Genomic DNA, 26,711 nt, shown 5'->3' with positions numbered 1-26,711 from the left:
CAGCCCTGTCCCTCCTTCCACTTCAGACAAGGGTGGGAGAAAGATGTGGGGATGAAGGGGCTGGGGAGAGCCGTGCCCTTCCCTGGCTGCATCTAGAACCACAGCCCCAGGGGCACCTGTCCAACATCTGGCAACTCAGTCTTCACTGAACTTCCATGGAGAAGGGAGACTGGCTTCTGTGACCCACTCCCTGGTCCATGGAGTACCACCAAGGGCACAGGAGATCGAGGAGGGAGCAGGCAAGGCTGGACAAAGTAGGGAGATGAGAAGAAAAGGATACTGGGCAGGGAGAAAATCAGGGGAAAATAACAGTTCACTCCTGAATAGCAGCTTTGATGTGTCAGGTGCTATTCTAAGCATGTATGCTTGTACACTGATTTAATTCTAATGACCCTGTGAAGCATATACCATTATCCTCATTGGACAGATGAGGAAGCTGAACTCAGAGATGTTCAGTAATTTACACAAGGTCCCACAGGTCGCAAATGGCAGAGCTAGGCTTCAAATACAGGCAGTGGGATCCAGAGCCTGAGCTCCCAACCACGAGGCTACACAACCACGAAAACGATGCTGACCGGGGAAGGCTGAAAGGTGGAGGAATGAGAGCCAGTGGGCGGAATGAAAGGGGACCCTTTGCCCTGCTCCCGGCTGGCTGAGAGTTAGGGATCTGAGGGTCCTGGATAAGGTGTCTTCATGCCAGAAAGAAGCTGGGGGAAACGAGGGACTCTTGTGCCTTTGATCTGCTGGCACGGAGCCGAGCAGCAATGGTGGGAGGGTGCGGGCAGCTGGTTGTGGGAGCCGGAAATGACAACCACCCCAGCCAGGCCAGGGTCGAGGTGCTCCAGGTGTTCAGGGTGGGAGAAAATGGGACCTATTCTTGGAGATGGAGAAGCAGAGCCGAGAAAAAGGCTAGGGGCTGGTGGCTGGATGAGAGGTCCTGGGATGTGGGGCACTTGGAAGGATTGGAGCCCAGAAGGAGAAGGTGGAGGGAGGTCTGAAGGGGTCCGCAGGCAGGGTCCTGCTCAGAGGGATGCCTGGGTGGCCCTGACTCACCTGTGGTGGCCACCACGGACACAGGTCCCACACGCTGCCTGCCATGAAGCCCGTAGAGGTTCATCTTATATTTCCGGTGGGGCTCCAGGCCCGGGATGGTGACCTCGTTCTCATCCCCCCTGACGGGCACCACCTGGGGCTGGCCCTGTGCATCCTTGTACTGGACCACGAAGGAGTCAAAGGAGCCCTGGGGCACGGTCCAGGCCAGGCGCAGGGAGTCTGGGTTTGCCTGAGTCACTGACAGCTCCCCCAGCAGGGGCTGCACTGGGGACTCTGAGGCTGAAATAAGAGGATTCAGTGAGGGCTGTGCTGGCAGCCCCAGGTTGGGGTTTGGGGTTTGGATGGGTCGTCATACCTGGGGGTCACTACTAGCATTAATTAGAAGTGCTGAACTCCTGGGAAGTCTGGCACAGTCAGGGTATGACACATCCTCTGGGCCTTGGGGAGCAGCTGAATGGGATGGAAGGGACCCAGCAGGACGGGGGAGGCTGGCTCTCCCTCAGCCTGGGAGTGGGGCCAGGATTCAGAGTCAGCCATCACACTGGGAAGCCCCACCTGGTTCCTGGCTGAGGTCAAGTGTGGGGAAGGTTTGGAGGGGTCCCATGGGGGCACAGGTTATCACCACTCACCAGTGGTCCCATCGGCTGTGAGGGGGCCATGACGCTTCTTGTTGGCAACCCCAAACAGAGTGAATCTGTACTTGTGGTTAGGGTCCAGCGAGGAGACAATGACCGAGCGCTCGGGCCCTTCCACAGGCATCACTTGGGGCTGTCCATCCCTATTCCTGTATTGAACTACGAAAGAGTCAAACTGGCCTTCAGGGACAGTCCAGGAGAGGCGCAGTGAGTCTGGGGTGGGATCTGTCACCCACAGCTTGCCGAGGCGGGGTGGAGTCGCTGGGCTAGGATCACTCTGAGGCACTGGGAGAGAGGTAGAGAGAAAGGAGGAACACAGGTCAAAGAAAGAGGGGTACTCCGTCTCCCACAGAGGGATGCTGTGTGAGGTTGTGCAGGCTGTTCACTGCACAAAGGTGCATGATTGAGGGAGCACTAAGGGACTGAAATCCAGCCAGCCTCTGCTTGCGAAGCTGTGTGCCCTGGCACAGAGTTATGCTCACCTAAGGCAAGGTGCCTTCTTCTAAATGGCACAGACGTGCCACATGGACTAGTGTGGCCCTATCTGCACCCTAGTGAGGCGCTTCAGAGAGAAGGGAGCCCAGCCATCTCCCTCTGTGTCTCCATAGCCAGGGAAGTCTCCCAGAACAATCTCTACTGCTTCCAGTGCTAACTACTAGCTGGTTTCTCCTCCAAGAGAGGGAAGCACCATCTCTGCAGCTTTTGAATGTGGGAGAGCCTCCCACACCTGTGCTGGGGCCCCATCTCCTTCTTTCCCACCCTGCACCACCAACCCTTCATTACCCCCCACTGAGCGACGGGCATTTTTAGGAGCTCCTCTCTTTGGCTGCTAGCTCCCTCCAGCCTCCCTCCTTGCTCTCTAGTCCCAACCCAGATTCCAGAAAGAGCCATCTACACTGGTTGTAGCCATGTCCTCACCTCCATCAGACTCTCCATTGAGCGCCACCCTCCACTGGCTGCTCTCACCAGGGCCAGCAGCGACCTCGCCACTGCTAAGTGCTGTGGACGCTCTGTAGCTCTGAATCACTCCTATGGAATCTGACCAAGCCCTTCATTTTGGCATCTGGGACACTGCTCTCCCTGGCTGTGCCCCTCTCCACGAGTCACCCCCTCGGGCTGCCCTGTAGACTCCTCTTCCTCTGCCCACGCCCTGAGTGCTAGCCACTATCTCTGCTTCCCCCATGCCATCACCCTGTCTCCTGTCCCCCCATGCCCACTCTTCAGGCCTCCTCTCTGCTCTCCAGACCTGTGAGGGCAGCAGTGATCCCCGCCGCGGCCCCGCCATTTTCTCCCTCTCTGTGCCTTGACTCTCCTCATCTATAAATGGGCTTGCCTCACGGGGCTGCTACAGCCACTAAGTGTGTTGACACACTTAGAACATCTTGTTAACAAATGCTCCGAAGAGGTTTATCGAAGTGTCCCAAGCTGTGCTGGTCCTCACCTCCACTGTTCCTCACCTCAGCACAAGGGACTGTCTGCTCTAGGAACACCGGAGTGCCTGGGCCTCCTCGTTGTCTTTCACCTCCCACACCCAGCCTCATTGTCCTTCACCTCCCACAAGCCTCCATCCCAGGCAGACCCGCATCATTTCTTGCTGGCTCTTAACTCATTTCTCCAGCAATTCTTTATAGCAGCCCCCTTGTTATTTGTAAGATAAGTAGCAAGTCACATCATTCCCACTTAAAACCCTTCAGAGCCCACCCCACACCGGCCGGGACCCTCACAGCAGCTCCAAGCTCTTCAGTCAGACACACACAAGCCCCGTCCCTTCTGCTCCCCAGGAGTCCTGCTCTCCATCCAGAGGAAATAGACGGATTCTCCTCCAGGGCCACACTCGCTCCTGCCTCACTCTCCATGTCTCCCTCTGTCTGCACCACCCTCCTCAACCCCTCTGCTGGACCTACCACTGCTTTTCCTTCAGGATTCATCTCAGGCACCACGGCCTCCAGGGAGCCTTCCTGGAGTTCCCAAAGCACTGGGAAGACCTCCCTCACGACCAAACAGGGGCCAGGGGTAGGGGTGGGTGTGACTGCTCTCACTCACAGATCTTGGCTTCAGCCACCAGGGGCCCATGTCTCTTCTTGCCCAGGAGCCCATATAGCACAAATTTGTACTTGCGGCCGACGTCCAGGTTAGTGATGCGGGCTGAGCGCTGGGATCCCTCCACAGGTACCACCTGGGGCCCATCCCTGTCCTTGTACTGGATCACGAAGGAGTCGAACTCGCCCTCAGGGACCGTCCAGTGCAGGAGCAGAGAGTTGGAGGTTGGGTCAGTCACCATCAGCTCGCCCAGGCGTGGCTGGGCCAAGGGCTTCCCAGGCTTCGCCCCATCCCTGTCTAGAATGTGGGGGCAAAAGTAAAGCTGGCGGCCTCGACCACTGCCTTGTCCCTGGTCTCCTTCCCTCTCCTCAGCCTACTGGGTCCCTCCTTCCTGGACATCTCTGTCCCTCAAGGCCTCTACTTCCTCCCCCCCAGGCCTCCATGAGCAGCCCTCTGTTCTGCAGTGAGAGCTTTGGCCCTTCCCTTGTGCTAGCTTCCCCATCCCTTGCAAGCATCCCTCGCCACATCAAGAGCTCTGGGGGAGTTTTGGGTCCCCCACTCCAGGTTGTTCCTGAGTCAGAGCTTCCTCACTGCTGCTCTGGAGCAGCTGGAGACTCTTCGTCCCCCACTTGGACTTTTCTCTCCCCTACCGCCCTCTCTCCTAGTGCTGAGTTTCACCTGGAGGAGCAGGCAGAGCAGAGACCCAAGTCCCATAAAGAGAGACCGGGAGGGCAAGTGAGTGTTTCACTGCTTCCACCAACCTCATCCATCTCTGAAGCCCTGCTGGCCGGGAGCGCCCTACGCTAAGGAACCTTCGTCCCCAGCAGAAATGGGCTGGAGCAACCATGGAGCACTGTCCACCGCAGGCCAGCCTCCCAGGGCAGGGGGGCCACTGTCCTAGCCTACCCAGTGTGGGGGTGGCAGGGCTGTGGGGAAGGGAAGGGACAGAGGGGGCTACAGGCCTGTATCCTCAGGGCTGGAGGCCTTCCCACACCTAGCTGCAGAGATCTATTAGTGACCAGGAATTAGGGAGAATACAGGGCAAAGAAAGCTGCAGGTGGAAAGCCAGAAGCCTACCGCCTCTCTCTTGGACTCCCAGTCCCAGCCTCTGACTTTTCTCCTCCCATCCTCTTTTCCCCTGCCCCGCACCCCACATCCTTCTTCTAAGACTCCCTCTGTTCCTCTTTCCTCTGAACCTTCAACTCCAACGTTCTTTCTCCTTGCTCTTACCATTCCAACCCAAACACTAGCCCAACCCTTCAGTCCCCATCCCTCCTCTGAAGCCCTGATGGCCCAGCCCCTCCCCCATCCTCAGGACAGTGAGCTGAGCAGAGTTAAGGATATACCCATAATGCTTTGGTAGATGAGAGGGGCAGAGGGCTCGCCCTCCGGGGGGACCCCACGAAGTGACAGCTCATAGGAGACCCCAGGAGGGGGTGAGGGCACCAGAGCCTGGCGGACGTCCCCTGGCAGTAGTTCCTCATGCACCCCTGGCCCCTCGGGCACCCGAAGGCGGAGCTGGAAGTGGGCAAATGTGTCAGGCTGAGCAGTCCAAGCAACGCGGAGCTTCCCTGTCTTGTCTCTGCCCAGCACCCTCAACTCCCCCAGCTCCTGGGGGCGCTGCTGCAGTTCTGGGGCCTGGACCCCTTGAGTCGTGGAAGGGCCCGAGGGAGGAGGCTCATCGGTGGCTCCCAAGAGGCCTGAAGGAGAGGACCCTGGAAAAGGGCAGGGTGAGAAAAACAGGAGGGTTGAGAATGAGAGAGAGAAAGGAAATCCCAACCCCCAGGTTCTGCCTTCTAGCCTCTAAGAGCCTACAGACCTGCCCTCTTCTGCTTCTGAGTCCACTCTCTGGGCCACCTCATCCTCCCAGTGATCTACCCAGTCCTCTCAGTACCCCTGTCAACCACATTTCTGAACAGACAGGCCTGCAGGCAATAAATAAAAGCAATAAAGCCGGCCATCCCTCCCCTCACAGCCCCCACAGACTTCCATGTCCCTCCCTAAGCACATTCCCTCCCCAGAGGGTGGTGGTCGTGGCTTCCATTAGTGCTGCAGTGAGAAGCCTGGAAGAAAGGAGGAGATGTGGTGTTAGGGAAGGAAGGCAGATGCAAGGGAAGAGTGGGTACTGAAGAGAGAGGGAAGAGAGAGAGTGTGTGTGTGTTGGGGGGGGTACATCCAGCTCAGGTGGCATCTGGGCCCTGGTGGGGGGAAAATATATCCACAACCCTCCCTAGGGCAGCCCTCCCCTGAGCCCGGCATCGTTCCTGTGGAATAGACAAGCATGACGTGAGCCAAGAGGTCTGGAAAGGCAGCTCAAGAAGCAGTGGTTTCACCTCTCACAGACACAAGCTGCCTGATGGCTCCAAGGCCATCCCCACACAGTTTTGATGTGTCCCTTTGAGGTCAAGGCCAAACTGTGGAAAACAGTAACCACTGACCACAGCCTTCAGCCATCCTCACCACAGTGAGTCAGAGTGGGGAAGTGCTGGTTTCACTGGGTGCCCCACTCACACTGCTCCTGTGTGTTTTCGTATCCCCGCCTCCTTTCCCCAAAGTCCCTTCCAATGCTCAGGATGGCAATCCCGCAAAGTGTCTGGGGAATGCTAAAGACCAGCTCTCCTTGGCCCTGGGTATCCCTCGGGCCCCTGGGGTGGAGACGGCTTCTAGAGACACAGGAGGGCATGCTTTGTGCTGGGGTCCCCTGGAGCCTGGACCGAGAGGTGTGGTGGGGGTGGAGTGGTGGTCTGAGCAGTGAGGCGGTGGGAGGCACTCTTGGATGCAGACTCCAATGGCAGGAGAGGCTGGGCAGGGGATGGGTAATCCCGTGGCCCCAGCCCATGCTACCTGTGGTGGTGATGAAGGCGTAGGACTTGGAGGTCTGCCCTGCCCGCACCCCGTGGACCTCCACGTGGTAGGTGGTGCCGGACCTGAGGTCAGGTAGGCTGACGGTGCGAGTGGTGCCCGGCACGGTCAGCTCCCCGCCAGGGCCCTCTGCCGGCGGCTGGGGCCGCCAGCGCAGCACCACGCGCTCGAAGTGGCCGCGGAGCCCGTCAAGGGACACCAGTAGTGAGCCGTCGGCAGAACTGCCCAGAACCTCGGGCTTGGGGTGGCGGGGCGCGGCCACCCGGTCGACGCCTTCGGGCGAGAGGCCGTAGATGCCCTGGTTGGAGTCCCGCTTCCAGGTGCCGGGGTCGGGGCTGGCGGTGGGGTGGGGGCGGCGGGGCGAGGGGGCAGGGGGGCCGACGGGGGCGGCGGCAGCGCGACGCCGCTGCAAGTACTCGTGGATGTGCCGCGCCACGGACGCGTAGGTCTGGTTGGCTCGCAGTGGGTAGCCATGAGCCCTCAGGTGGCGCTCCAGGTCTTGCACAGTGCCGCGGAAGCGGCCCAGCTCGCCCGTCAGGTTGCCCCACGCCCGCCGAGGGGGCTGCGGCAGGCTAGGCCCAGGCCCAGGCTCCTCCTCGCCCTCCTCTGCGGGCCGCGAGGGCCGAGCGGGGCGTGCGGGGCGCGGGGCCGAAGCCGGCCGGGGACGGGGCTTGGGGGACGGGGCTGGGGGGCGCACCTCCGGGTAACTGTAGTGGCCTGGTGCTGCCGGGGGCAAAAAAGGGGGAAGGGGAGAGCAGGTCAGTAGCAGCCCCTCCCCCCGGCCGCCCCACCCCCCGGCCCCCGGCGGCCCCCCCCCCCCCCCCCCCCGCGGGAGCCAGAGGCCTCTCGCCTGTGCCCCAGCCCCACCTGGAAAGAGAACCAAAGAAAGGAGTCAGTGTCCCGGGAGCCCCTCCCCGCTCGCCCTCCAAGCCCGCCACTGTTGGTGCCCTAGAAAGAAGAGAAAAGCCAGCAGGTGGGGCCCTGTGTCTGAAGGAGAGAAAGGGGAGTGGGAGGAGAGAATGTGAGCTACTGCGAGGTGGGCGTCCCTCTGTCACAGGAAAAGAAAATAAATATCCATCTGTTAAGAGACCTTGAGGATTAGTGGAAAATCACTGCTCTGAGACCTATCTTCCCCAAACCCCAGTCTACAGTGCCCAGCAACGCCGATCTCTGCTCTGCCTGACTCCAGTCCCTACAAGGGCTGACCACCACCGTGAACACAGGGCTGTCCCAGTGCCTGTTTCAAGAGCCTGCTGCCCCAGCTGGTGGGTCAGACAGTCTCTCCTATTTCCTGCTTCTCTGGGGGCAGAGGGGCAGGGGCAGCTCCTCCTGTGGTCCAGCCCGTAGCCTTCCTGCAGGACTCCAAGCCCCTGAGGTACCAGGGCAGCCATCACACAGCAAGGCCCCAGCAGGTGCTTTCCAACACACCCTGCCAAGGCACGTTCAGAGGAGACTGTGAACCCTAGACATGGGCCCCCAAGGAAGGGGCGGCTGTACAGAGAAACGGCACCTTGGCTAAGCCTGGCCAGCCATACCTGTGTTGGCTCTGACAGAAGCCGGGTAGCTTACTGCCCGGCCCCGCTCTGCCGTGACAGTCACTACATATTCCACGCCTGGCATCAGGTCAGTCAGCACTGTCCCATCCGCCTCTGGGGGCACTTCCAGCCGCACCCTCTGGTTGCCAGCGCTGACATAGGACACCACGAATCGGTCCACTTCTGCCTGGGGTCGCAGCCAGCTGAGCTCCAGTGTGGTTGGTGTCACAGCCACCACCCGGAGGTCTTGTGGGCCATCAATCACTAGCCAGATTAGAGAGAAGAGGGGTCAGGGCGAGTCAGGTCCTCAGTCACCAGCTTTCCCTCTAAGAGCTCTGTCCCCACGCCACCACTCCCTTCTGCCTTCCTGGGGTTGGGACGGGGGTGGGGCAGATTCCTAGCCACCCACCCTCAAATCCAGATCTCCAACCAGCACCCCGCCCACAGCCCCAGCTCTCACTGGTGGTGATGGTCTTAGAGGCAGGAGGGCCCCAGCTAGTCCCTCGAAGGGCACGGACTGTGACCTGGTACTCCTGACCGGGCGCCAGTCCTCTCTGGTCATAGGCTGAGGCAGAGCTGGGTACCCGTGCTGTGAATGGGGGGCTCACCCCCTCCGTCTGCAAGAAAGGAGCACCAAGTGGATCAGGGCTCGTTATCTCACCCCTACTACCCAGTCTCCCTTATGTCTTCTCTCTCCAGTTCCAGGTGCTGTCCACATGGAGCTATGCGGAGCTGGTTCCTATACAGCGGGAGAGCATGGACAGTAGCAGCAAAAACATCTAAAACGTTCAGTATCTACCACATGCTGGACTAGGCAACTTACACATATGAACTCACTTAATCCTCAAAAGAACCTTATGAAGGAGGTCATGCTATTCCCATTGGACAGATGAAGAAACTGAGGTACAAAAGGATTAAGTAACTTGCCCAAGGTCCCCACCACCAAGAACGTGGCAGGGATTCGACCCCCCAGTCAGTGTGACCTCACAGCCCCCTCTCACAGGAGCTACATTTTAAGCTGGTTCATCAGCTGTTTGTCTGAATCTGCCCATCACATGCCAGGATCCTCCCTTGGGCTTTCCCCACGCAACCCTGCCCACCTTGCCTCCCAAGGCCACTCCTGTCACAAGAGATGACGTCACTGAGGAGTGCACCTTCCCAGTCTCACTTCCTCCCCACAAACCCTGCCCCTGGCTGGTAACGTGGGTGTGAGCCCTGTTCGTGACATTTCCCTTTAGGTACTTTTCTTGTTTCCTGAGCAGGGCTGCAGGCCCCTCAAAAACAAAGCCTATCTGCTCCAGGCCTCACAAATATGTTTCCCAGTTTTGTACCTGGCATCATGCTAGGCATGATGAAAGAAGTCTCTTGCCTCAGCTCATGTTCTAGTAGCTAAATGTATGGCCACATCTTAAGGTGCCTCGAATCCCTCCCCAAATCTCTGAGCCATACATGCCTGTGAGCAAATGACTACCCTCCAAGGACACATTGAAGGTATTATGATTTATCCATGATGACCCCACCAAGAATATGCCAGCCTCTGCTCCAGCAGGGTCTTCTTGGAGGGTCAGCCACTGGGAAATAGGAGGGATGGACATCTGTGAGCAGTCTAACTGCCCTGAATTTCACTGGGCTGTCTAGCTAGGACAGCTAATAAGGACGCTCTGTTCTGCTTAGCTATGTTGGCCGTGATGGGGACACCTCCATTCAGCCAAGTAGGATTGGAAATTTCAAAAGGTACTCTCCTAAACCAAGAAAATTGTGGGGAAATCAACACAGTAAATACCAAAGTATAAAACCAGATGAGAGGCCACGTAGACTTGAGGATGAAATAAAGCTTTGTCAGAGTTCTGTTGGCTGAAAAGTTTTCCTGGGCACACAGGCCCCCTCTTCCTCTCCTACTCACCCTGCCCTAGGATAGTCCAGCCTAGGAGTCTCAACTGAAGGCCTGTGAAGTCCTCATCCTTGCCAGAACTTTCTCTTTCGTTCTCTCTCCCCTATGTCCCCAACCCAACCTGACACACATAACTACCCCCCCGCCCCCGCCACATACACATCCCTTGGGTGTTCCCTGATGATGTCTGGTTCTTCCAGGGAGACAAGCCCATCTTGAGTTCTCCTTTTCCCTCAGACCACGTACGTGAGCCTTTTAGTCACCTCTTATTCTCTCCTAAGATCCATTTGGGAACAAATCCCTCAAAGTCCCATATCTGTCGTCTGTCTGGTCTGAGACAGGCTCTCTAGGCAGATGCTGGCTCCCCTTGCTGACAGCTCTGCTGCTTCACCGATTATCCTTGGTGAGTTTCTGACCCCGTTCTCCATACCAATGTCATGGTTCCAGGTGGGGGCACCATCTTGGTTGGGCTCTGGAGCTTACCACCCCCTCCTCCCTCTTTCAGACCAGACCCCAAACACAAACTTTTCTGGGGCTACGAGGTCTTGTGTCCCAGTGAAAGTGTGGCACAGCCCAGGTTCTAGGCTGCAGAGTGCCTGATCCTCCTCTTCAACTGACCCTCAGTTACCTTTTGCTTCCTCTCACATTCAGAGAGGAACCAGACTTTTTGCAAAATAGCAACATTCCTTGACTGAGTGGTCCTCAGGCTTCTGGTGTAGCAGAATCCCCTGGAGGACTTGTTACAGTTCAGGCTACTGGGCTCCAGTCACAGAGCTCCTAATTCAGTAGCTCGGACTGGAGTCCTGCGGTCTGCATGTGTAACAAGCTTCCAGGTAAATCCCATGCTGCAGGTGCAGGGAATACGCTTTGAGAACCACTGAGTCAGGGAGAAGGAGGAATGTTCCTCTTCCGTGTTCTGAAGAGCATTCCAGTGACTAGGTGTGTCCCTTTGCCAGGAACAGCAAAGGGCTGGGCTTTGAGACAGAAATGCTTCTGGAAAAGGGAAAGGGTTAGGTGGAGATAGGCTTCTGAGAAGATGGCAGTGCCAGAGGACAGCCAGCTACCAATACACTCTGTGCCCCCAGAAATGGACAGAGTGAGCTGGCCAGGACAGGAGGCACGATCCCAGGGACCAGCCACAGAAAGCTTAGAAAGCTGTCGGAGGGCCAGTAGCACAGGCTAAGATGCAGTGCAAAAGGGCTGTCTGGGGACCTATCTTACAGGTGTATATTCCACATTCGGGTTCGAAGAGAACTCAGAATGTGACAGAGGCTCATACCCAGAGATAAGCTGAGCTGGGCATGGGCCAAGTAGACCCCACCTGGCACCTGGAGAGGGAGGAAGCCTAGGGTTGGGCTGGGAAGACCCACAGTTTGAAACACGCAAGGTTGGGTTCCTATCTACTAAGAGCAGAGGACAATGCTACCTTGCATGCTCTTTCTCTCCCAAGTGTTTATTTTAATTCTTTTTTCTCTGAAGTTTCTTGGGAAAGTTCCTTTTAAAAGTCCCAACCTCTCAAGATCAGAACTATGTCAATAATATACACACAGAAGAATAGAGTGGGAGAAACACTTAAAAATGTTAACAGTGCTTGTTTTAGTGTGAAGCAGCCAAGAATTATTTGTTTTTTTCACTAGTTGCCAAATTCTTGTCTTGTGATTAAATTATTTTTATAACAAAAAACAACTTTTTTTTAACAGAAGGAAAAAACTCAAGCTCTATTGGTTGTGCTGCAAAGTAGGGACTTCTGCCTCTGCTTCTCCCAGCCAGTGAGGAGAGACAGAGCATAGTAGGGGTCTGGTCTTGGGGCTCTAATAAGAAGAGTTGGCATGACCAGGCCAGTTAGCATGGGGATGGCAGCCAGCACCTCTGAGCTGTTCCTTCTGTCCTAGAGCCCTCCTAGGGTTTAGGCCCTGGGAGTTATTCATTCTTCCAGAGTTTTGGAGATCAGCCGTGATGTTTGTGTGAAGATTCAAGAAAACATGAGTTAGACAGTAGAAATGTCATATGATTGGGAACTGGGAGGCCAAACATATCATAAAAGCCCAATCTGCATAAAAGGGGGCCTCTAGTGAGAGGCCACAAGGCTTTGTCCTTTGGGTGCTCCCAAATATTTTAAAAGCAATTTGGAAGGAGACACAGTGAATGCTTTGCAGTGCACTGATGACATAGAGGCAGGAGAACCAGTTCACAGACTTAAATTATTGCAACAGCCTAGACAGCCTGGCCTAAACCAAAAGAGATAACACTGAACAGAGCCACATGTAAAGGCCTATATTTAGGCTACAAAAGTGTACACAGTCCAATGTCATCTTTTTTCTTTCTTTCTCTGTTCCTCATTTATATTTTCTACAGTGTCTATACTGAGCCTACATGACTTTTATAATCAAAGTCACTTAAAAAAGATAAATATGATCAAAACAGTTCACAGTTTTTGTGACCACAAGTTAATACACATCAACTCTGAGAAAACTGCCAGGCTCTTCCGAGTTAGCCAGGAGAACTACTGGACTGTCTGCCCTCACATTTTGGAGGCAAATGCAAAAAGCATGAGGCATTAGAGGAGGGAACCCAGGATGTGAAGAATTCAGAGAACAAAGCCTTAGGGAAAAGGGGTGAAGAGAGCAGGGGAGTTGGTCTGGGGAGAACAAAGAGTGTGGAGATGGCCGATGTCTCCAAATACCTGAAAGCCTGTGGCGGAAGCTGTGGGGGAAAGCAAAGGCAACATTCTGACGCTGGTGGGGGCCCACTTAGGGCCAATGGACAGATGTAGAATGGGGCAGCTCTAGATGGTAGAAAGAACTACCAGTGATGACCAGCAGCAGACTGGACAGCCTCAGGAAGGACAGAGCTCATGGTCACCAGAGGTCATTCCAGCAGCCGTGAAATGATGCTGCACAGGCCTTCTGGACCAAGTGTGGGGTGGGATGAGGAGGCCTTCACAGCAGCTTCAGGAGTCTAGCCAGTCTGGACTCGGCCACTGACTACCCAGAACTTCTGGCTTGAGGTGAGCACTCTCTCCCCTCTGAGTCCGGCCCACTCAACTTCCTGCAGCTTAGCTCTCACCGTGGGAATGAACTGAATTTCGTAGGCATCCACAGTGCCAGGAGCCCTGGTCCACTCTGTCCGAACCGTTGTCTCCTCTAGGAGATGCATCCTCATGCCCTCAATGGCTGGAACCTCTGTTCAGGAGAATGAGATACCGAGATGTGGTTAGCCCAAGGCAGCCCCCATCCCCCAACCCTACCATGGGAGGCCCCAGTACTCAGACCATACTGCACGATTGATCCCAGTTCCTGCTCCTCTCTGGAGGTGATGCAAAACTGGCAGAGGCCTGAACAGGCCTTGGGGTCTCCTTCACCTCCCCCCCTCAACCGCCATCTCCAGAAACACAGAATCTTTGGAAAAGCAACTAAAGGAGCCCCCACGCTGCTCATCAGAGATCTGAAGCAGGGCCTGCCTGCTGGTGTGCCCCCGGGGTTCTGCTGCCCCTAGTGGACACCGGCTCTCTGGCTACTTGGACTGCCCACCTCCACACAAACATCCCTCCCCCTCCGCCCCACTGCTCAATAATTCACCTCCTTCCCTCTTCCTCCGGGTGCCTGGGCTCCTAAGCCTTCAGGCTCAGGCCTTCCCACTGGCTCTGGTTCCCAGGGTACTGGGGAAGGCTGCTTGCTCACCTTCCCCGCAGTCCTCCCCTGCATAACCTTCTTGACAGATGCAGCTGCCCTCACGACACTCTCCCCTGCCACGGCAGTCCCCAGGGCACATCTGAATGGCGCAGTCAGGTCCTCGAAAGCCCTCCACGCATACACACTGGCCAGCGCGGCACAGTTCCCGGGGCCCACAGCCCCCAGGGCAGGCGCTGGCGGGAGGTTCTTCCTGCCCACAATCCTCACCGCTATAGCCCACGTGGCACACGCACACTCCCTGCACGCAGCGCCCGCGGCCCCGGCAATCCGCCGGGCAGGTGCGGGTAGCGCAGGAGGGGCCGGTGTAGCCTGAGTTGCACACGCAGCGCCCGTCCTCACAGCGGCCGCGCTGGTGGCAGTTGGAGGGGCAGGTACGGAGGCCGCAGTCCTCGCCGGCATAACCCTCCCAGCAGGTGCACACGCCGTCCTGGCACACGCCATGCTGACTGCAGTCGCGCGGGCACCGCCTTATGCTGCAGTCCTCTCCCGAGTAGTCATCGTCACACACGCAGCGCCCGTCGTGGCACTGGCCGCGGCCGTGGCAACCTCCTGGGCAGCTGCGCACGCCACAGTCCTCTCCCTCGTAGCCCGCGTTGCACACGCACACGCCATCCTCGCAGCGGCCCCGCCCGCGGCAGTCCCCAGGGCACCGACGGCTCCCGCAGTCCTCGCCCGCGAAGCCGGGGTTGCACACGCAGCGGCCGTCCACGCAGCGCCCGCGCCCACGACAGTCGCCAGGGCAGGCGCGCGTGCCGCAGTCCCGACCTGTGTACCCGGGCCAACACACGCAGCGGCCACTCTCGCAACGGCCCCGGCCGCGACAGTCCCCGGGACAGCTGCGCACGCCGCAGTCCTCGCCGCTATAGCCCGCGTTGCACACGCAGACGCCGTTCTCGCAGCGCCCGCGGCCCCGACAGTCACGGGGGCAGGCGCGCGAGCCGCAGTCGGGCCCCGTGTACCCCGGCCAGCACACGCAGCGGCCGTCCTCGCAGCGGCCCCTTTGGTTGCAGTCGCCTGGGCAGCTGCGCACTCCACAGTCGTCCCCGCTGTACCCTGCGTCGCAGATGCACTCGCCGTCCTCGCAGCGCCCGCGGCCCCGGCAGTCCCGCGGGCACGTCCGGGTGCTGCAGTCCTCGCCCGCGTACCCGGGCCAGCACACGCAGCGGCCGTCCACGCAGCGCCCGCCCTCGCCACAGTCCCACAGGCAGCTCCGCGAGCCGCAGTCGTCGCCGGTGTAGCCGGGGTCGCACACGCAGCGCCCGTCCTCGCAGCGCCCCCTCTGGCTGCAGCCCCGTGGGCAGCTCCTCACCCCGCAGTCGTCGCCAGTGTAGCCGGGGTCGCACACGCAGCGTCCGTTCTCGCAGCGCCCCCTCTGGCTGCAGCCTCGGGGGCAGCTCCTCTTCCCACAGTCTTCGCCAGCGTAGCCGGGGTCGCACACGCAGCGCCCGTCCTCGCAGCGCCCCCTCTGGCTGCAGCCCCGGGGGCAGGAGCGCTGGCTGCAGTCGTCCCCGGAGAAGCCAGCACGGCACACGCATACTCCTTGCACGCAGCGCCCACGGCCGTTGCAGTCCCCGGGGCACGAGGGCCAGCCACAGCTGGGGCCGCTGTAACCAGGGAAGCACACGCAGCGCCCGCGGACACAGCGACCCTGATCGTTGCAGTCATCTGGGCAGGACCCGGAGACTGAGGGTGGGGTGGAGGGGGGCACCCCAGCGCCTGTGGGGTCTGAGCAGGTGGGCCCACCCCAGCCTGACTCGCAGGAGCAGGCACAGCGGCTCAGGTCAAACACGCCATGGAGACTGCAGAGGCTGCGGACATCTGTCTGGCCTGGAGTAAGAGGGAGAGGCAGGATTCAATCTCTCTGGGGAGGGGGAAGAAGCCCATGCGGTGCTCTCCTGCATGAGCCCCTCCAGCAAGGCGGGGCTCATTTCATAAGGTCATCTTTGTTTCCAGGTACTTCTAGTCAATATATGTGGCCTCCCAAGGCCCTATCATATGCTTGGGGACAGGGGAGGGAAGTGCTGACACAGAGCCTAGTGACTTCTCTCTCTGAGTTTGGGGGCTGCACTCTCCACCCCCAAAGGGAAAGAAGAGATGCTTTTTCTAATTCATACCAAGGTCTTTTATGGACAAGTGATGCCCACCTACACCTGAACCACTTCCCCACCTTCCTCTTTTTTGGTGCCTTCTCCCCTCATCTACCCACCTGTGCCAGCCTGGGCTGCAGCGGGACAACATCCCCCAGCGCACTGTTCCTTGAGCCCCTTCACCAGCTCCTCCAGGATCTCTAGCCGGACCTTCAAGGCCTGTACCTCTGAAGCAGGAACAGGGGGCTCCGTGCCCGGGGGACAACCACAACCGGCTGAAGGCGGCAGGTTGATGCGGTGGGTAAAAACCACCTGCTTCTCCCCTCCTTCCACAGTGTGTTCATAAAGCCGAGAAGAGGGGCTTCCCCCAACGGGCTCCACTGTGCGGCCCCCCGGCTGGGGAGGAGGCCGGGGGGCTGTGAGTGTCACATTGGACCGTGGAGAGAAAGGGCCTGCTCTGACTGTGCCCAGCAGTACCAAAAGGACCAGTCTGGATATTAGGAACCATTGGGCTGGCATCACTCCAGAGGCTGCAGGGAGAGAGGGCACATGTGAGCAGCTTTACAGAGAAGGAGACAAGATAGCTCCCCACCTCCCCCAATATACACACCCACAGTTCCATCACCCATGACTAATCTATCAACTCCTATGCATGGGAAACTCCACATTCAGCCCAAACTTAAGGGAAAGCCTCCTTGGGCCAATTTGGTCTCTACCTTGCTTTCTGATGCTATTTGATTACCCAGCTCCCTGCCCCCCTCCCACTTTTTTGTCTGTATTTTTCCATCCACACTGGTCTTTTGTTTGTTCTACAGATATTACAACCTTACATTAGTCTAAGCCTTTTAGCTGTATGTTCTGTCTGGGATGCTTTTCATGACTGGCTCCGTCTTGGTTTAAATGTGACCTCACATTTCTTACATCCCAAGACCTTCCCTGGTGCCATGTGGGAATGGGCTTCCATTACTCTGTGGCAGTATCCTGCCCATGTTCTTCATGGCATTTATTGTTGCATGAATCACCTGTTCCTGTGGGTCCTTGTCTATTCTCTTTCTCCCACTACCAATGTGACAACAGGGACCTCGTCTATCCTGGCACTGCTGTATGTCCGTGTCTGACACACAGGGGCTGCCCAACACCTTTTTGTTGAATGGATTAGCAGATGAGTGTACAAGGCCAATCCTTCCACAAGCACCTGCCATCCAGCTCCTACTAGCTTCTTAGGTGAAGACTATCCTCTCTCTTTCTTTTATTCAATCCCTCACTCTCCACTAAATCCTTCTGTCAGCTTTTATAGGAGCTCAAGTATCTCCTGTTGTTTGGGAAAATCCTTCTTCCTCAGTGCTTACATTACCAAATATAGAAACTGATAAAGGTGCAAGGATAGATAAATAGAACAGAATAGTGTCCAGATATAGACCCACACATGTGTGGTCATCTAATAAAATGACAAAGGTGGCACTGCAACTAAAAAGAGAATGGATGCTTGCAACAATGTTGATGGAACTAGAGGATATTATGCTAAGCGAAATAAGTCAATCAGAGAAAGACAAATATCATATGATCTCTCTGATATGAGAAATTTGAGAGGGAGGATGGGGTGTTGTGGGGGGTAGGGAGGGAAAAAATGAAACAAGATGGGACCAGGGAGGGAGACAAACCATGAGAGACTCTTAATCTCAGGAAACAAACTGAGGGTTGCTGGAGGGGTGGGGGGTGGGAGGGAAGGGTGGCTGGGTTATGGACATTGGGGAGGGTATGTGCTATGGTGAGTGATGTGAATTGTGTTAAGACTGATGATTCGCAGACCTGTACCCCTGAAGCAAATAATACATTATCTGTTAATGAAATTATAAAAAAACAACTTAACTATAAAACTAGAAAGAAAAGAAAAGAAAAGAAAACAGATGCTCTTTTTGATAAATGAGGAAAGATCCAAATGAAAAAAAAAATTATTCCTACCTTATGTCCACATATAGAAATTGATTTGAAGTTAATCTAATGGGCCTAGTTATGAAAGGCCAAGCAATACCTTTCAGAACAATCATATAGAAGAAAAATAGGAGAAATTTTTACAACCTTAGAGTAAGCAAATATTTCTTAAAACCTAACCACATAAAATTTAACCATGAAAGATTTTACACAAAACTTAACCATAAAAAAGAGATGGGTACATTAGGACTCATTGAATTGATCACTTCTGGTCATCTAGAGACACCACTTAGAGAATAAGAATACAAGTCATACCTGGGATAAGATGTATGAGAAATGCTGGGAGGTAGTGGGGTTGGGAGAGAGAGATAGAGACAGATATTGACTGAGAGTGAGAGAGAGGATTAAAATCTAAAATAAGAAACCCCTGCAAAACAAAACAACAAACAAAAACAAGACAGGCAAGAGGAGAAGGGAGTTGGGGGAAATTGGAGGGGGAGAAGAACCATGAGAGACCATGGACTCTGAAAAACAATCTGAGGGTTTTGGGGGTGTGGGGGGTGGGAGGTTGGGTAAGCCTGGTGGTGGGCACGTATTGGAGCTCTGGGTGTGGTGCATAAACAATGAACTCTGGAACACTGAAAAGAAATTTTAAAAATAAATAATTTTTTTAAAAAGAAAAAAAAAAAAAAAACAAGACAGGCAGCTCAGGGGTGCCTGGGTGGCTCAGTCATTAAGCATCTGACCTGGGTTCAGGTCATGATCCCAGGGTTCTTCCATCTAGCCCTGGCGCCCTGCTCCATGCTCAGCCGGAAGCCTGCTTCTCCCTCTCCTTGTGCCCCTACTTGTGTTCCCTCTTTCACTCTCTCTCTCTCTGTCAAATAAATAAATAAAATCTTAAAAAAAAAAAAAAAGACAGGCAACCCAGTGTTTTAAATTGACAAAAGTCTTAAACAGTTACTCTAGAAAAGAATATATTCAAAGGACCAATAAACATACGGAAAACAAACATATATAGGTGTATAACAAAACTAGTAACCAGGGAAATGCAAATTAAAACCACAACAAGATGCCATTATATCGTCATTAGAATGGCTAAAATTAAAGATGTTGTTGCTTGATATTGGCAAGAATGTGAAGCAACTGGAACTCTCCTGAATTGAAGGCAGGAACATAAATTAGTGTAACCTCTTTGGAAAACTGTTAGGCAGTATCTACAAAGCAATTCCATAACCCAGCAATTTTTCTTCTTGGTAAATATCCAACAGAAATGACTGCATATATTCTCCAAAAGATATGTACAAGAATGTACATGAGATTTTTTTTCATATTAGCCAAATGAAACAAGTTCTATTAATAGTAGAACAGATAAATTGTGGCATGATCACACAATGAAACACAGTAATGAAAACACCCTCTTGCTACATGTAATAACAGAGATGATTTCATATATGCAATGCTAGCAAAGGAAACCAGATTCAAAAAGAGATCTTTGTGAGTGATGGTATTTACATGAAGTGCAAAAACAGGCAGTTAATCTTTACTATTAGAAGACAGGATCAGAGGGGCTCCTGGGTGGCTCAGTGGGTTAAAGCCTCTGCCTTCGGCTCAGGTTGTGATCCCAGCGTCCTAGGATCGAGCCCCACATCGGACTCTCTGCTCAGCGGAGAGCCTGCTTTCCCCTCTCTCTCTCTGCCTGCCTCTCTGCCTACTTGTGATCTCTGTCTGTAAAATAAATAAATAAAATCTTTAAAAAAAAAGAAGAGGGGTGCCTGGGTGGCTCAGCGGGTTAAAGCCTCTGCCTTCATTCAGCTCAGGTCATGATCTCAGGGTCCTGGGATCGAGTCCCACATAGGGCTCTCTCTAGGAGCCTGCTTCCTCCTCTCTCTCTCTGTCTGCCTCTCTGCCTACTTGTGATCTGTCTGTCAAATACATAAATAAATAAAAATATTTTTTAAAAATTTAAAAATTAAAAAAAAAAGAAGACAGGATCACTAGAAATATTTTGCACTTTGATCTGGGTGGTGGTTAAACAGATGTATACATATTCAAAGATTAATTGAGCTATACACTTTGTATTTCATAATATGAAAGTATTATCTTAAAAAACAACAACAACAGGGCACCTGGTGGCTCAGTCAGTTAGGCATCCAGCTCCTGATTTCAGTTCAGATCATGATCTCAGGGTTGTGAGATCGAGGCCTGCTTTGGGTCTGCTGGAGATTCTCTCTCTCCCTCTGCCCCTTCCCCCTCCCTCATGCATACACACGTGCTCATGCTCTCTCTCTTGCTTTTTCTCTGAACAGCAACAACCAAAATCTTCCCCAATCTCATACTCCCTCCAGCCAGCACATATTTCCTTCCTCTACTTCATGGCTTCAGTTGTCAAAGATTTATCTGTACTCACTGTTTCAATTCCCCATATCCCATCCCATGCTTACCTCAGTGCTCTCTCATATGGCTTCCCCAACTCCTTTCAACCTATCAGACAGCTCTCCCTACGCTTGCCCAAAGATTTCAGTGTCACAAAATCTGAGAGACATTTGTCTTCATCTTCCTTAACATGTCTCAAAAATCGCTGGATACCGCTGACTACATCTTCCATTTCACAGCCTTTTCTATTCGGCTGTCAGTGTAGTAGCCAGGAGGAGGGCTATGTGGATCTCAAACACCTGAAATGTGCCTAGAGTAATGGAAGCACTGAATTTTACCCAGTATTTTTTAAAAGCACCTCAGGTGATTGTTATGTGCAGCTAAAGTCGAGACCCACTTTTCTAGTCACTCACCTAGGTGCTTTCACCCAGACTCAGGATTTTAATTTCCAAACTATATCCCAATTTATAAACTAGCCTGGTCATCTCCTCTTAACTCCAAGTGATGTATACAACTACCTACTTGGCAACTCTTCTTGGGCACCTCAAATTCAGCATACCTGAAAATGAACTCATGGCCACCCTTCCTGTATCCCTTCCCTCCTCCACTGTGTTCTCCACTGCAGCTCACGGCCCCACCATTCATCCAGCATTACAACCTAGGAACCTAACCCCCATCAATGCCACCATATTCTGTGATATTTCCCTTACTTTCTCATAAACATCTCTTTAATTTCCCTATTTCTCTTTCTCTCTTTGAGTTAGAATTCAAGCCATCACCTAGCTTTTGCTTCACAACTGCATTTGCCTCCTAGCTTGTCCCTCTGCTTCTACTCTTGCCCCTGACATTCTCATAAAGGCAACTAGGATGTCCAACTCCCCCTAAAAACTCTCCAGTGTCTCCCTTCTAAATCCCCTTCAAACACTGACAAACAGTCCTACATCATCTGGCCCCTGCTGACCTCTCCCACCCCATCTCTCACAATACTTCCTTCCCTCTCTCCACTCCAGTCCCATGGACCTTACATCTCTCATGCCCTTCCCAATCCTAGGCTTTTGTATATGGTGCTCCCTCTGTGTGAAGTGCTCTTCCCTTTCCTCATGGCCTCCTCTTCTATCTCAGCCTCACATTGCTTCTTCAGGGAACCTTTCCTGCCCAGGTCCCCCAACATGTTATATCAAAGAGTCCTGTAACAGGACTGATTTTTAAAAGAGTCACGTAACTCCCACTTGTAGCATGTATAACAATTTATACTTATATATTTATTGGTGGGATTATTTTAATGCTTTCTTGTCCATACTCAATCTTATGCACTTGACTGTAAGGTCCATGAGGGCAGGCATAGCACTCGATTTTTTTCTTGGCTGTCATATCCTTGCATCTAGCATGTATTAGGTGCTTGATAAATACTGACCATATGAGTGAATGAAAAGTTTAATTTAAGCTGAGGAATAGCATCAGGGCTGGAAATAACAGGACCAAGGTCAGGGCTAGGACCACGGACAGTGTCTGGGACAGGAAGTTGGACAGAAACAGCAGCTCAGACAGAGAAGCCAGGCTAGAGAGAAGGCCAGGTGTGGATTCTGGCAGGGCCAGATAGAACAAGCACTTTGGGAAAGTGTTGAGCATGATCCCCCTAAATTTACCAGAGCTATATGCTAACACTCGGATCCACCCATCCCACCCTCAGCAATATACCCACCATAGCAGTACTACTCTTAATAGCCCCAGTCTGGGAACCACCCAAATATCTCACATCAGTGGAATAGATGAAATGAAGTGTGGCTTATTCATACAGCAAAATAAAATAAGGCAATGGGAACAAACCACAACTTTGTAGTAACAGGGATGGATCTCACCAATAAGGGGTTGAGCAGAAGAGGCCAGACACAAAGGAGAACATGCTGTAAAATTCTATGTACACGGGGGCAGCAGGGTGGCTCAGTCGGTTCAGTGTCTGCCTTCGGCTCCAGTCATGATCCTGGGGCCCTGGGATTGAGCCCCGTGTCTGGTTCCCTACTCAGCAGGGGAGTGTGCTTCTTCCTCTCCCCCTCTCCCACTCATGCTTGCTCTCTTTGTCTCCCTCCCTGAAATAAACAAAATCTTTTAAAAAATTCTATGTATATGAAATTTGAGGAGAATCTACGCTAATCTTTCCGTCACAAGTCAGAAGTGTGGTGCTCCTGGAGGAGTAGTGACAGCAGGGGCAGGGCAGGGCAGGGCAATTCTGAGGTGCTAAGAATATCCTATTTCTTGATCTGGGGACTGGTGCCCAGCTGTGTTTGTTTGTAGGACCCCTTGGGGCAAGGATTGGAGAGCACAGGGAGACCAGGGTTAGAAACGTGTTCAGGGTGAGCCAGGACAGGGGGCTGTGGTGAGCAGTGGAATGTGGAGGGTTCAGTTGGGGTGAAGGGCTAAACAGAGGTGTGGGTGGTTGCCCAGTTCTTTGGGACCAGAGAGGCAGAGAGAGGAAGGCAGGGCAAGTGTGAAAACACTGATTGGTGAGGAGGGAAGGGAGGATACCTAACACACACACACACACACACACACACACACACACACACACACTCTTCCTGGCTTGCTACTCTGAAACTTCTCTTCCGAGTCTGGGAAAAAAGAGTTTCAGGGCGACCAGCCATCCTTCACACAGCTACCAGCCCAGAAGAGACGGAAGGAAAGCTGGATGCCAGGGAAAGAGCATTTCTGCATTAAGAGGCCAGAGAAGCCCAGGGAGAAAGGTCTGGCAGGCAGGCAGTGCTCCATCCCTGGGCCCCTCAGCCTGTGAGCTTGGAGTGTAGCCTTGGGTACAAGGTGAGTTCTGAGGTACCCTCAAAAACTTTCACACTTTGTCTAAGGCCATGCAAACCAAGGGGTATGTGCACACACAAATACACGGACATATACAAGTACACCCAAGTGTGCGCTCATCCACAAATACAAGTATGAACACACTGGTACACAGATACACACATCCATCCGAATTAGCTTGCATTTTGCAGGCTCACGTGTGTGCGGAGGTGCGCACGCATGGACACACACACACAATCTCCTCTTCGTGTTTCCTCCACACGCATTCATTGGGTGATGCCTAAGAAAGTCAATTTCTCATGGTTCTCAGAGGGCAGTGTGTGATTCAGAGAACATAGGTGAAATGAGGAGAACCAAAGAGGAAGCCCTTCCCCAGGGGGAAGCAGGAGATTCCTGGTGCCCCACAGCCCCGGGGGGCTTTGCGAGTTGTCTGGAACCCACCCCAGCCATTGGATCCTGCATCTTACCCGAGGCTGGGGCAGAGGGGAAGAGAGTCTTTGTAACAGGAAGGAGAGGACTGGGAAAGTAGTGAGGCAATTCTGAGAGGAGAGGAGTAGCCTCCATAGTTCATGACCCAGCGTCTCCCTCCCCATCCCCTCTCCTGCTCTGTCACAGCCACCCCTCCAGCTTCGCACTTCCAACTCTTGGAAGAATTCCCCTTTTCTCTCAGCACTAGGAAAGGAAAGAACTTGGATATCTCTTGTATCTCCCCCTTATCACGCCCCTATGGCTGTCTGGGGCTCCTTTCTGTGGTGGGGAGGGGGGATGAGGCCTCACACCCTTGGCATTGTCCCCACACTTGGAGGGCTGGCAGAGGTGGGGGCATCATCCCAGCTGTGACTCAGCTTGCCTGGTATTCATGTGGTGGCCAACTTTGACACTTCGCTCATCAGGGACTGTTGGTCCCAAGAGGTGTGGAGAAGGGCTGGCTTCCATGAGGGATGTTCCAGAGATGGGGGATTTGGGCCCCACCCCTCTGCCTCCCTCTGCCCCTCCTGTCACATGAGGGGTGAAAGTAGAAGGATTCCAGGACCATGAGAGGAAGGAGGGAGATGAGGGAGGGTTCCACATATCGGGCTGGAACCAGGAGGTAAGAAGGTGCCAAGAAGGAGAGATTTGGGGGATCCAGATGTCCCTTATTCTGGGGAACTAATGGGCCAGAGGAATAGAAAAAGTAAGAGAAAGGATTTCTGGGCCCCCAGTGGAAGAGTTAAGGGGGCAATGAGGGACAGCAAGGCAGGTTCTGGTGCTGCACTGGGTGACCAGGACTCAAAGGGAAAGGAGTTTGAGGAACTGAGGTGCCAGGTCCCCAAGGGATTGGAGGCAGGGAGAGAGAGAGAGGAGGGGGGAGGAGGGAGCCAGGGATGTGGGGGGCGGGGTCTGGAAGCGGACAGCGGACAGCCGGCAGCTGTGGTGTTTCCGACTTGCTTCCCAGTAGTTCCTCTCAGTTCCATTTCCAGTTGTTTCCAAGCCATTAAATTCTTTCCAGGCGAGATAAGGGGCCCGCCCACCCCACCCAGGGCGTGTCACGTGTAGTGGGGCGTTGGGGGGGGGGCGGTTAGACGGACAGAAGCATGGAGAGCCTGGAACCCGGGACGGAAGGAAGACGGAGCCCCTGTGCCCCTGGAGGCATCTCTCAGTCAGCCCAACCCCACTGAACCGTGAGTCATGGGTGCAGAGCTCTCAGCCAAGAACAAGTTTTAGGATCTTCCCCGCAGGCTCTGTGCCCTTCCCAGACCTGGGAATCCTGACTCTGCTCCATTTCCTAAAGGCTTAAGACCCCCAGACTTCCCTCCCAGACCCTGCAACCCACATGCTGAGAGGCTCCCTCTGGCACCTTCCTGGAGCTCTAGCTCAGCCACTCCAACCAGAGCACTTGGGGTTCCACCAGCACTTTCCTCCTGAGCTTCAGCTGTCCCCTAGCTCAGCCTCTAGCCCGCCCCCCCCCCCCACCAAGTCTGACCAGGGCTGAGTCCTACCTCCTGATAACCACCTCCACCCTGCTGCCACCCACTGATCCTGTCCAAACCCTGGCACCCACAGCCCCTACTCCACGTGCCCACACCCGTTTCCCCCACACACACCACACGCTGACCCATCTCTCCAGACACACCCTCCGCAGGGAGTCTAGTCCCTAGTGCGAGGTCCCATTTCCTCTGTCCTAACAGAAAGTCTGCTCTGTGAGGCTCTCCTGCGAGCTCTCCGGCTACACCTCTGCCAGGGTAGGGATAGGATAGAGCCCCCAGCTCTTCCCTTGTTCTTCCCAGAGCTATGTTCCTTACCTGGGCAACAGGCGACTGCAGTGCCTCTGCACCTGCCCTGTTCCTGACCTTGGGAAGGGAGTCCTCAAGATAGGGCAGGGCTACCGTGCCTCGGCAGCCTGAGCTCCCTGGAGGTCCCCTTGCTTGTTTCCTGCAGCAGGGGCTCACTGAGCTGCGACCCAACTGTCGATCTCAGCAGCGACAGCAAGAAGGAGGGAGCCTGCAGTGAGCAGGGGGAGGAGAAGGGGAGGACCAGCATGAGGTCAGGGAGGGGAGCGGAGATAGGGCAGGTCCTCCCACCCCTCTAGTCCCTGCCAGGCCCTCCCAACGTCATCGCATGCCACCCCTCCTCCCTCCCTGTCTGGGATCACTGAGTCCCACAATACCTTCGTCCTGCCCCCCAATCCCTGGTCCTACCTCCCACATCCTTTCCCTGTCCCATTTGTACTCTTCCTCCCGTCCCAATGTTTGCCCAACTTGACATCCCCCATCCTTATGCCATTTCTCCTTTCCCCTCACCGTTTCCCTACCTGATGCTCCTGCTCTCTTACCAAGTTCTCCTCCCGAACAACACCCTTGCCCATGGCCAGCCCCTCTCCCTCCTCCTTCCCTGGCACCTCCTCTCCCACCACTTTGCTCCAGCTTGGATCTTGCCCCACCTGCCTGTTGCCCAGCACCCGCTCTTTCTCTTCCTGCCATTCTCTCCTAGCAATGCGGAGCAGAGAGTGGGGCATGGGGTGGGGAAAGAAACCTCCTTCCCAAGCCCAAATCCCTCCCCAGCAGTTGGCCTTCTCTGGAACTCCTTGTCCCCACCTATCCCTGCCTGGTCCCATTGTTCCCACCTGAGTCTTCTCTCTTCTATTTCTACTTGCCCTGTCCCCATTGAGAGGCACTGCCTTTCCGCATCTGTTCTGCTCAGTCCACTGCCGGTTCTCAGCTTGGGATCACTGCCCCCTTTTTATTGTCGCACCTCAGCAAATTCCAGAGAAATGGCAGATGAGGCTTGGATACTGGCTAGATGAGGGCTTTGCTGAACACCAGGATATGCAAGACTTGGGAAGGAAGTTGGGGTTCAGGGGAGACAGGGAAGGGAAGCCGGAAAGTTAGGAAGGAGGTTTAGGAGAGAGGCTTAGGGATGGAGAGCGCTAGAGGTGAGAGGCAGATATGGGGGTGGGGATATGAATGGCAGGGTGAAGTCAGAGGAACAGGGTTAATGTCTGGGACCTGCAGGGGCGCAGCAGGGGGAAGGAGATTTAGGGGCTGGAGGAAGAAAGCACTTTGACCTCAGGCAGAGACAAGAAGACTGACACCAGAGGACAGGGCAGCAGGCACACCAACATGTAAGGACGCTGGCTGTTTCTATGGCCCCATTTCCCTCGGTTGCTCACTACCCTGACCAGGGGCTGAAGAGACTTTTGCCACAGAAGGGAAATACCCAGGTTGAGGCATCCCCACCCTAGGTATCATGAGGAGAGTCCTTGCTACCCTGCTACAAACCTTACCATCGGGGAAGGGCTTGGCCCTGTCATACGTGATGGGGAA

At 54.5% G+C, this 26,711-nt stretch overlaps 1 protein-coding gene across 11 annotated transcripts in view; it reads right to left on the bottom strand.

The window, feature by feature from the left end:
* TNXB (tenascin XB) overlaps positions 1–25,783 on the bottom strand; it is a 56,333-nt gene extending 30,550 nt beyond the window's left edge. For 5 of the 11 annotated variants that reach the window (XM_032340788.1, XM_032340791.1, XM_032340790.1 and 2 more), the window contains exons 1-11: positions 25,191–25,423; positions 15,915–16,325; positions 13,697–15,535; positions 13,083–13,198; positions 8,586–8,742; positions 8,126–8,389; positions 6,573–7,313; positions 5,075–5,443; positions 3,732–4,025; positions 1,683–1,973; positions 1,054–1,332 (exon numbers count right to left, since the gene is read on the bottom strand). In XM_032340788.1, coding sequence (XP_032196679.1) covers positions 1,054–1,332; positions 1,683–1,973; positions 3,732–4,025; positions 5,075–5,443; positions 6,573–7,313; positions 8,126–8,389; positions 8,586–8,742; positions 13,083–13,198; positions 13,697–15,535; positions 15,915–16,314 — 4,750 coding nt within the window. In that variant the 5' untranslated portion in view covers positions 16,315–16,325; positions 25,191–25,423. Of the gene's footprint in view, positions 1–1,053; positions 1,333–1,682; positions 1,974–3,731; positions 4,026–5,074; positions 5,444–6,572; positions 7,314–8,125; positions 8,390–8,585; positions 8,743–13,082; positions 13,199–13,696; positions 15,536–15,914; positions 16,326–25,190; positions 25,424–25,699 lie in introns of those variants that run through there. The other 6 variants (XM_032340786.1, XM_032340794.1, XM_032340793.1 and 3 more) reach the window with 4 other exon arrangements.
* Positions 25,784–26,711: the final 928 nt, after the last annotated feature.

This window comes from Mustela erminea, chromosome 4 (assembly GCF_009829155.1).
Source record: "Mustela erminea isolate mMusErm1 chromosome 4, mMusErm1.Pri, whole genome shotgun sequence".
In the NCBI taxonomy this organism is placed as follows: Eukaryota; Metazoa; Chordata; class Mammalia; order Carnivora; family Mustelidae; genus Mustela; species Mustela erminea.
The sequence above is the reverse complement of the archived record's forward strand: the minus strand, read 5'-3'. Positions and strand labels throughout refer to the sequence as shown.